General features: G+C 58.6%; 1 protein-coding gene across 1 annotated transcript; it reads right to left on the reverse strand.

Moving 5' to 3' along the window:
- Nucleotides 1-539: 539 nt before the first annotated feature.
- DLL1 (delta like canonical Notch ligand 1) lies at nucleotides 540-8,521 on the reverse strand. The gene is made up of 11 exons (XM_008007903.3): nucleotides 8,421-8,521; nucleotides 7,847-8,143; nucleotides 7,057-7,117; nucleotides 6,564-6,821; nucleotides 4,551-4,611; nucleotides 3,885-4,015; nucleotides 3,570-3,739; nucleotides 3,235-3,451; nucleotides 1,565-2,363; nucleotides 1,323-1,440; nucleotides 540-1,213 (listed from the first exon to the last, which is right to left on the reverse strand). The coding sequence occupies exons 1-11, from the start codon at nucleotides 8,472-8,474 to the stop codon at nucleotides 1,208-1,210; spliced, it is 2,172 nt and encodes a 723-aa protein (XP_008006094.1). The 5' UTR covers nucleotides 8,475-8,521; the 3' UTR covers nucleotides 540-1,207.
- Nucleotides 8,522-10,111: the final 1,590 nt, after the last annotated feature.

Below are 10,111 nucleotides of genomic sequence, written 5' to 3' on the forward strand. Positions count from 1 at the left end.
GCTGCCCACCAACAGGAAGCAGAGGAGCCGCTTCCATGACTCCCACACCCAGTCGGAGGCCATGTTAATGCCAAACGGTGACAAAATCATGACAACTGTCACCCACTGGGTACAAAATAACTCACGAGTCTACACTGACATGAATGAACGAAGGAATGAAGGAATGAATTAGGAATGCTTATTCTTTCTGTGGAAAGAACTAATAAACGCATCAGGGAGATGGAATTAGAAAATCGTGGCTGCTTCATGAGCGTGCCTGCTCTTACCATCACCAACTCATGATGGCCAGCAGGCAGCTTCCTGATGGAGCAGAGGAATGGGTTGCTTCTCATGGATCCAGGGAAATCAAAGCCTTGAAAAGAGAAACACCAAGGCCACCTCTGCCCTCAGCCTCTCAGGCCGCAGGCGAGCGCAGGTCCACGCTAAGGCAAAGCCGAGTAACTACGTGAGAAGCGAAGGCCACCTCTGCCCTCAGCCTCTCAGGCCGCAGGCGAGTGCAGGTCCACGCTAAGGCAAAGCCGAGTAACTACGCCTTCTGGTTGTCATTCATAAAATTTATTTTGGAAAAATATTTTAAAAAGGAATTTCTTCATTAACAAAACAGTAAAAAACTCAAATAACATTTGCACAATATTCCATAAATACATTTATATACAAAAAATATAGTCACATAGACCCGAAGTGCCTTTGTACATATTTACCAAAATTTAAATTATAAAAAATGAACATCACAAAATACTCAAGCTTTACAGATATCATGAAAAATATTTTTACAAATCCAAAAAATAACACACATCTTTTCCATCTAGAAAAAGCACATTTTCGTATCAAAAAGGACAATAAAGGCAGTGTTTGTGTTTCTAATTCAAGAAAAGACTGGCTCATAAGAATCCAAAATATACACTTCAGGCAGTGCATGCTTCTTATGCGTAATTCAGTTCACCCATTTAAATATATATTCTCTTAAGAGCAACTGTCCATAGTGCAACGGCGACGTCACGGAAGGCAGAGCCGCAGGCGGCCGGGCCGTGGCAGGCTGTCGGCAGGCGTCGAGGACCTCAGGAGGAGAACCTGCCCGGTCTGAACTCAGTTTCTCAGCAGCAGTCCACGAGGCCTCCCTCCTCTTCAGCAGCATTCGTTGGGGCATATATCCTTGGAATTTTACTTATTTTAAGAGAAATAGGAATCTTGCCATCTCACTTCCATTTTACACCTGGAGGGGCCACAAGACAAATGGGAAGTTAGCCTGAGACAGATTCCCATGCTCCGGCTTCAGGTGCTCCCATGCTGAGGAGGAGCGAGCGGCCGCTGCCTGCACTGACCTCAGTTGCTATGACGCACTCATCCTTCTCCTCGGATATGACGTACACCGACTGGTACTTGGTGTCTTTTGAAGTCGAACAGCCCGAGTCCGGCCTTTTTCTTTCCGATGCTTCTCCACTAAAAGGAAAATAGAGAAAATCCACAATGAATGCATGAGAACATTTGGGAAGAGAAATGGACCAGTGCTTCCAGGAAGACACCCCCAGGTACCCCCTCCTGATGCCCTGCCCACAGCACGCACCCCCTGAGTGTGGTCGGGGTCCCCTTCTCCTCTCCTGAGGAGCCCTGGGGCTGGCACTTGGTGTCACGCTTGCTGTGCGTGTCCCTGACGGCGGCGTCATCACCCTTGAGGTCCTGCACGAGGTTATAGTCCACCGCGGGGTAGCGCGCCTTGAAGCCATTCTTGTCGGCACTGTGGTCCCCGTGGAAGTCCGCCTTCTTGTTGGTGTTCTTGATCTGCGTGGCCCCGATGACGCTGACTGAGATGTCCTTCTCACGCTGGCAGTTGGCCAGGTTGTTCATGGTCTCCGTCTCCCCCCGGCAAGGGTCGGCTGGGGGCCGGCGCTTCTGCAGCCTCAGCCGGACGCAGACCACCACAGCAGCACAGCCCAGCAGCAGCATGAGGACAAGGACGACCCCGGCGCACACGGCCACCCAGGGGAATGGCCCACCCTGGCCTTCTAGCTTCTCAGTGAGGTCCACCACCGCTGGGCCTGGGGGCAGCTCGGGGAGCAGGAACTGGCAGTTGGGACCCCCGTAGCCCCGGGCGCACTCGCACACGTAGCGGTGGCCCCTCTCGTGGCAGGTGGCCCCATTGTGGCAGGGGGCGTGCTCGCACCTGCTGACAGGGGAACTGCAGTTCCTGCCCGTGTAGCCGGGCGGGCAGGTGCAGGAGAAGTCATTCACACCGTCCCGGCAGGTGCCCCCGTTGGCGCATGGGGCGGAGGCGCAGTCGTCCACGTTGTTGTCACAGTGCCTCCCAGAGAAGCCGGCCTGGCAGCGGCACAAGTAGGCATCGCCGAGGTCCACACACTTGGCGCCTGGAACACAGGGACATGAGCGTCACGTGTCTCCTCGTAGGTTTGTTCACCAAAAAGTCATTCTGAAGCATCTATCTGTCTGTCACTGTAGAAACCAGACAAACCAAAGACAGCCTGTGGCCTGAGTGAGTCAACAGTGCAAGGTGGCGTGGTCTAGGACCTCAAATACGAGAGGTGTCCAGGTCTGGCTCTACAAGTTAGAAACCACGTGGGCTAGCATCTGGACAGGCGCTGTGCAGAACCCTCTGCCCGGTGACTGCATTAGTCGCCACAACAGCCCGACAAGAGCATGTGCCACTCGACCCAGGTTTCAGATGGGGAAACTGAGGCTTAACGAGGGTGTCCTTGCTCACGGTTACACAGTGAGTGAGAGGAGCAGGCACTGACAACAGGGGAGGGAGGGAGGGAGGCAAAGGATGACCATTCCAGAATGCTCTGGCAGATCTGGGGCCCAGCTCTCCTTGCTGTGTGTCTGCTTTGGGCAGCCAGCCCCTCACTGCTAGCAGGAGGCTCTCTGTCCTCACTCAGGGACACCCCTGACCATTGTGCTGGATGGCCACACAGCTGGGCCACTCTCTGAAGCTGGAGTGGCCGGGGCCCATGGGCATCACTTACTGAACCCCAGGCGGCTGCGGCCCTGAGCAAGTCATACACTGCTTGGTCTAGGTTTTCGCAGAGAACTTCATAATAAATGCCCCAGCCTCTCTCACTCCCCAGGTCTTTCCAGACTCAGAGTTTCCATCGAGAATTCCTGGCGATCTGGATAAAAGTGCTTCCTAAACTGGAGGTCACTCACAAATGCTCGTTTTAATGCCGTCTCAGTATTGACCACTCGCCCAAGTCTCTGAGCAATCGCCAGCTGCCCCCTTACCATTAGAACAGGGTGAAGAACTGCAGTAGTCAATTTTCTTCTCACAGTTGAAGCCAGAGTAGCCCACAGGGCAGCGGCAGCTGTACCCTCCATCGGGGCTGTCTGAGCACCGGCCCCCATTAAAGCAAGGGCCATCCGCACAGGTCATAGCACTCAATTCACAGATTTTGCCATAGAAGCCAGGTGGGCAGGTACAGGAATAGCTGTTCTCGAGATCCTACATGATGGAGAGGTCAGAAAAGACTTTCCAAAGTTGCTCCAAGGAGCCCACACACTCCATTCAACACCAGGGCACCCCAACTTCGGGGTAAGATGCCACGGAGCCTCCAACTCACCGTGCAGCTCCCTCCATTCTTGCAAGGGCTGGGGTCACACTCGTCGATCCCCAGCTCGCAGGTGGCACCTGTGTACCCAGGCCGGCAGGAGCAAGTGTAGCTCCCCTGGCCCGTGTTGGTGCAGGTGGCCCCATTCTTGCAGGGCTTATGGTGTGTGCAGTAGTTCAGGTCTGTGAGGGGTGGGGACAGGAAAAGTAGGAGATAGGAAGCTCGACGTCAAATGCAGGAAGACCTTATTTTTCCAGTGACCAAACAGCCAGGGAAGTCCAGGGCTGCTCTGGAGGGAGCAGGCTGCCTCAGGGACAGAAGGCTTACCCTGGTTGCAGAAAAGGCCCCCCCAGCCTTCCTGGCAGTTGCACTGCCAGGGCTGCTGGCAGGTGCCATGGAGACAGCCTGGATAGCGGATGCACTCGTCACAGTACCGGCCCTGCCAGCCCACTCTGCACCTTGGAGAAAAGCAGAAGACTCAGATGGAGGCTGACTGTTGCTGGCTTTGCAGTGGACATCCTCACCCTAGAAACCATCCTCCCGCAGCATCAGTGAGCCTCTGGTTCTCCACATCAGCAGAACACTGGGTCACCTTGGGAACTGTGGCCTGGCCTGGGCCCCACCAGAGGTTCTGGCTTCGTGGGTATTAGGGCAGCCCCAGTGTCAGCATCTCAAAAATCACTCCCTGAGTGATTCTGGGATGAGGCAACATTTGAGAACCATTGAACGATACTGTCGTTTCCTGTGCCAACTCTTTTTAAACTACTCTCTATAAATTCTCATAGCCATGAAGGGGCGTAAATGAATGACAACTCCATGACTTCACATGCTGCCAAACATTTATTAAGTAGAAACACGAGAAAACAGCCCCCTGCTCAATCTTACCGGAGTTTTTCGAATGATCACCTATAAGGCTGTTTTTACAAATATACCAGGTGTGAAAGGATAACAAGAAAAGGCAACACAACAAAACACCACCTTGTGCAGACTTACTTGCATTCCCCTGGCTTGTCACAAAATCCATGCTGCTCATCACATCCCGGCAGGCAGATTGCTATAAGCAAAGGAAAAACAGGGTCAAGCCCCACGCCAAGTACCTCCCAACAGGGCTGCTGCCCTTGGGGCCGGGACACAAGTTGCCGGCTTCAGTCAGCAAATCCCAGCTGAGTTAATCTCCCCAGGTTGTGGAGGACTGACCCCCCTGCCTAGTAGCCTGGGACTTGACTCAGCCCTGGGGATGAGCATTCTTCTTAACACAGTGGCTCAAGGACAAAAGGGCTCTCGGAAGCCCCCACCCCCACCCTATCCCCTTTTCTTCTAAGAGAGGGTCAGAAGTCTTCCCCCTCCTCCTCCCCCACTTCCCAATTCTATGCACAAAGCTCCACCTCTTAATATCCCAGAAAGTGTGTGTGCAGATAAGAGTGGACAGCTGGTATGCAGGGTGCCAGGGCAGGACAGCTGCTCCATTGTCTGTCCTCTACGGCAGCTGCCCCAGCGCAACAATGCCGGCCTCCCCCGCGCCCCCGGCCCCACCTCCTCACACACACCCCTCGCGTGTACACACACACACACACACACACACACACACACACCCCTTCTGCCAATGGGAGCCGGCGGGTGTCCCTGCGCCTATCCCTGGAGAGATCTAATCTACGGCACGCGCGAGCTGGGGGCGGGGAGAGACTTCAGTGTTTGAAGAAAAAAGTCGAAGTTTCTGGCTACCCTGTGGTGAAGAAGAGGCAGGGAGGCAGGGTGGGAGGCAGCAGACTGGCCAGAGGCTCCCACAGGGCAGGGGGTGGACAGTGGGCTTGAGGCTTGGAGCTGGCTCTCGCTGCCTGGTTATGAAACTCATTAACAAGCAGCTCCACAAGTTTTATTTTGCTTTGTTTAAAAAAAAAGAAAAAACCGAACCAGTTCAGGCCCAGGCAGAGCTTAGAAGGAACTTAGTGAGTTCTAGAGGGAATTTGGGAAGCTAAGTAAGGAGGACATCAAGGCACTCAGTGAATGGGAAGACCCACCCTCAACCCCAGGCACTACCCAGCTCCTGTCAGAGGTTCTGGGCCTCACAGAGCGCCTCCTCAAAGTTGTCTAGTTCCAAGCAAGAAGAATGACAGTTCCCTGGAGTTTCTGGGCAGCTCCAGGTCCGACCCAATCCCCAGCTGTAGGGAAATCCGGTACCAATGGGCTGGGACGGCCAGGCGTGCAGATGAGGCCTCAGTAAGCTGGAGAGAGGGCTCTCGAGGTCCCCATGAACCAGAACTAGGAGCCAGCATGGCCCCCACCCCTGCCCTAGTCACCTGCCTGCCATTAAATTGACATATCAATACCTAATAATCAGGCAGGCAGAACCACCGTCACTATTGGGAAGACATTGCTTTTCCAGACAAGGCGCTGCCTAAGCATTCAAGCCCGATGGGGCTGTGCACCCCCTCGCCCACACAGGCCTTGGAGACCCAGCCTCAGCAGCCCACAGGAGCAAAAGCCTGCCCTCTGGCCAGCACAGACAGTGCGCCTCACAGGGAGTATCCGGAAAGGCGTTTGCTCCAGAGAGGTCAAGCACACCAGCTCCAGAGAGAAAATGGAACGTTTCCCAGTGTGATGCTGTCACAGCACAGGGAACTCTGGTTGAAAGCGTGCCCCTGACACACAAGCTCTTTCTGTGTTCCTCCCTTCCTTCCTCCTCTCCCTCTCTAATACACACACCCTGAGGGTAGCACTGGCTTTACTTCCTGACCCCTGGCCCTGTCTCTCAAAGCCTCCCTGATTAAGAAAGGCAGTTCCGATAGTGGATAAACACAGTCTTGGATGTTAAAATGTCTGCATTGACCCCAACTCCCAGACTCGCGAGCTGTGACTTATAGCAATCCACTTCTGTCCTCTGGGCCTCAGTTTCCCCACCAGAACATCTCTACAGTCCCAAGCTTCCCCAGGCTCAGGAAGCCTCATCCCTGCCCGAGGTCCGTGTTGGTGGACGAGTGAGCCGGCGGTGCCTTCCCAGAGACTCACGCTCTGTGCAGTAGGGTCCTTTCCAGCCAGGGTTGCACACTTTCTCCCCACGCTCCCCACAGGTGAAGTGGCCGAAGGCATCGTCCCGGGGGCGGCAGAAAACGGAGCAACCTTCTCCATAGTAGTGTTCGTCACACACGAAGCGGTAGGAGTACTTGAGATCCGTGCGGCCGCTGCTGTGCAGGTCCTGGGACCACTCCTCGCCCACGGTCAGGTGCCTCTGGGTGGCCAGGCGGCTGATGAGTCTTTCTGGGTTTTCTGTGGGGAGAAGATGTTCCTGGTTGGTTCTGACCGAGAACCTTGAGACTGGGGACAGAGCGGGGGGGTGGACCGAGACATTCATTACAGGAAGGAGGCCCAAGTCGCGCCACCCTGAACTTTCTGGGGGCTCGTGCAGAATGAAAGCTGTCTGGGTTTGGTCGCGGGATGGGTGGGCAAAGTCCAATGCTATTAACTGGGGGAAGCAGTTTTGGGGTTTGGGTTTTGTTTTTACCTGTTGCGAGGTCATCAGGAGAATCTGTGTGGAGAGCTTCAATAATCAGAGAGAAGGTGCCCTGGGAGAGAGGGTAGAGGAAGTAAGACAACCCAGAAATGTAACGAAAAGAAAAGGGCAAAAAGCAAGATCATTCATAACAACCAGGTCAGCAACAGAGGCCTGAAGGCTGCAGGTCTGGGGCAGCGTGTCTGGAGAGGGTCTCCACGCATCTCCTGCCTGCTCTCACCTTCCCTAAGGAAATGGAAGAACTTTTTAAAGAGTGGTTTCCTGACGTGTGTTTTCAGCCTATACTACAGGATATTACGTTGTTTTTTTTAATTAGAGAGAGAGAGAGAGAGAATGCAGGCAGGATAGGGTGGAAGAGGCCGGAGGGCCGTTGTCATTTTTCTCGGGGGATGGGCACGTTCCGGGTGGGAGCGGTCGCGCTCCGCAGGTAATTGCGCCACCAACGCGTCTAGGAGTCGGGAAACCAGAACCTTCCCATGTGAAGGGGCGCCTCTGACTGGTGACCTGGCACAGAGGCCGGATACGGAAACCTCCCGGGCGCGCTCGGCCTCTCCTCTTCGCCCCAGCGCGGTCCCCTCCTGCAGCCCGCGGGGCCCCGGGGCGAGGTCTCCGTGCTGCTGGGCCAGAGCCCTGGGGCCGCCGCCAGGCAGATCGCAGCGCCCACCTGCGCCTCGTGAGGTCCCCGAGGTCCCGCCACCGAGCGCCAGAAGCGGAATCTCAGCGCGTCCTTCCGCCCGCCCCGCTTCAGGCCCGGCCCGGCGCCCGCAGGTGCGGCACTCACCGGCCAGGTGAAGCCGAAGGGGAAGCGGATGGGGTTGCTGAACGCGGGGTCGGCGCCCGCGCCGTCGGGCAGGCTGAAGGAGTCGACGCCCAGCACGGGGGTGACGGTGCTGCCGTAGGTGCAGGGCGGCTCGGGGGACACGCTGGCCTGGTAGTGCTTGAGGCACACGCGGAAGAAGGTCCGGCAGGCGCACGGCGGCGGCCCCGCGCCCCCGCGGCAGCAGTTGCGGTTCCCCAGCAGCCCCTTCTTGTTGACGAACTCCTGCAGCTTCAGCTCAAACACCCCTGAGCTCCAGACCTGCGCGGGGGAGGGCGGGAGCGTGAGGGCGCGGGACCCGCCCGGGCGAGGGGGCGTGGGCCCTGCGTGAGAGGTGCGCGGGGAGCCTGGGGGGGCTCAGGGGCCGAGCGCGCTCGCCGCACGGCCGGCGCTGGGGTCCTCGTCCCCGGGATTCACCTTTCGGGCCGTGACTGGCGCGGCCGGTGTCGCTGTCCGCCCCTCCCCGCGCGCTCCTGCCCCGCGCCCCGGCCCCCAGTGCGACCCCGCAGGGCTGCGGCGCCCCCACCTGCCAGCCTACCTGACACAGCAAGGCCGAGAGCACCGCCAGGGCCAGCGCGCACCGACCGCCCATGCTGCTTCGCCCCACGCGCGAGCCTGCGGGGCCGCCTCTTCTCTCCTTAGAACAGCGGCGGACGCGCGGGGGATCGATGGGCCCCGGGGAGCGTGGGCAGAAAAGCTCCCTCGCCTCGCCCCAGACCGGAGGACCCAGGACTTCTTTCTTTAAAAGCCGGTCTCCGCCTCTTCCCGAGGCCGCGGTTCTTTATATCCGCCCTGCGAGGTCCCGCCGCAGCCCCAGGGATGCCCGAGGAAAGGCGGCTCTCGGGGGACAGCGCGGCGGCGGCGACTTTCGTTTTCCTCCTTCCTCCCAGTCCCCGAGGAGGTGAGGGTCGCTGGCTTCCTGGTTTTGTCTTAAGCTTCTTCGCAGGAGAGGGAGGGGGAGAGAGAGAAAGAGAGAGAGTCCAGATATTGAGCTTAATTCCCAAGAGAGCTGCAGAGCTTCCTCCCGAGCCGATTAGAAAGCCGCGGTCTGGAAATCCCACGGGCGAGGCGATAATCCGGGGCCAGCGGCGAGCGCGGAGGGGACGGTCGGCCGCGGCGGGTGTGCGCGGCGGCCCCTGCGGATCGCGGCCCGGTGTCACTCGGCGGCGGCGGTCGTTCCGGGAGCACTCCGGGCTCTGATCTCCGGTGTCACAGCAAAGATCCGCGTCTTTCCGATGAATCCAGCCAATGCCATCCAGTACACACGCGCAGGACCGGAGGGGCCGGGCCGTGGGAGGAGGATCTGCGCCGCGGCTGCCCGGGTTCCCCTGCGCTCTGCCCTCGGCCCGGTCGGGTCTCCGCGGGTGCGCGCAGAGGATCTGGCTCTCGCTGGCGCCTGCCGCACTTATATTCCGCCGGCCGCCCGCATGGCTAATGAGATGCAAATCAGCAGCCCCCCAATCTGGCGAGAGCTGTCACAAAGGAGCCACTTTTCCAAACCCTCCTCTCAATGGATCGCCAAATGGTCAGTGAGCTGTAAAATGTGCAACCCTCCTCCCCGCCCCCACCCTTCCCCGCCCCCCCAGTCCTCCCCTGCCCCCGCCCCCAGCTCCCCCTTCCTCCCTCACCACACAAAACGCACTCATTTACATTCCTGCAAAATGTTCACCGCAAGAATCCCCCTGCTTCTGGAGCTGGTGCCGCCGCCCCGTCCCCTCCGCACGCCCTCCCGGGCCGCAGACGCCCAGAGACCCTCGGCCACACGCGGGGGCGGCGCTGCGGGCCCCACTTGAGCAGCGGGACGCGGCCTCCGAAACTCCGGGCCGCGGCGCCCGCCGAGGGGTCTCCTCGCGCCGACAGCGTCCCGGGGGCCTGGGGAGGGCGGCTGCGAGCAGGAGGATGAAGTTCCAGGCCCGAGCTCTCGGGGGGCCGCCCCTTCTTCGGGGCAGGCGCTTCCTAAGGAGGAGTCTCTCGGGGGCGGAGGCGGGGGTGGCGACTCGGGGAGCATCGTAGGAAAGGGGCGGGCGGAGCGGTGGACCGAGGGCTTCTAGAGCGAAGCGGCAGTTTCGGGAAGTTTGGGGAGGTCCGACGCGGGGACACCTCCTGGCCCAGGATGGCGACTGAGCCTGGGGGAGTACAGAACTGACGCGCGGGCGGGGCCAGGACGCCCCCGGGACACCGGCATCCCCGCGCCTTCGGTGCCCTCTCGTGGTCCGCGGCCACTGGGAG

The sequence above is a fragment of the Chlorocebus sabaeus genome, chromosome 13 (genome assembly GCF_047675955.1).
Source record: "Chlorocebus sabaeus isolate Y175 chromosome 13, mChlSab1.0.hap1, whole genome shotgun sequence".
NCBI lineage: Eukaryota > Metazoa > Chordata > Mammalia > Primates > Cercopithecidae > Chlorocebus > Chlorocebus sabaeus.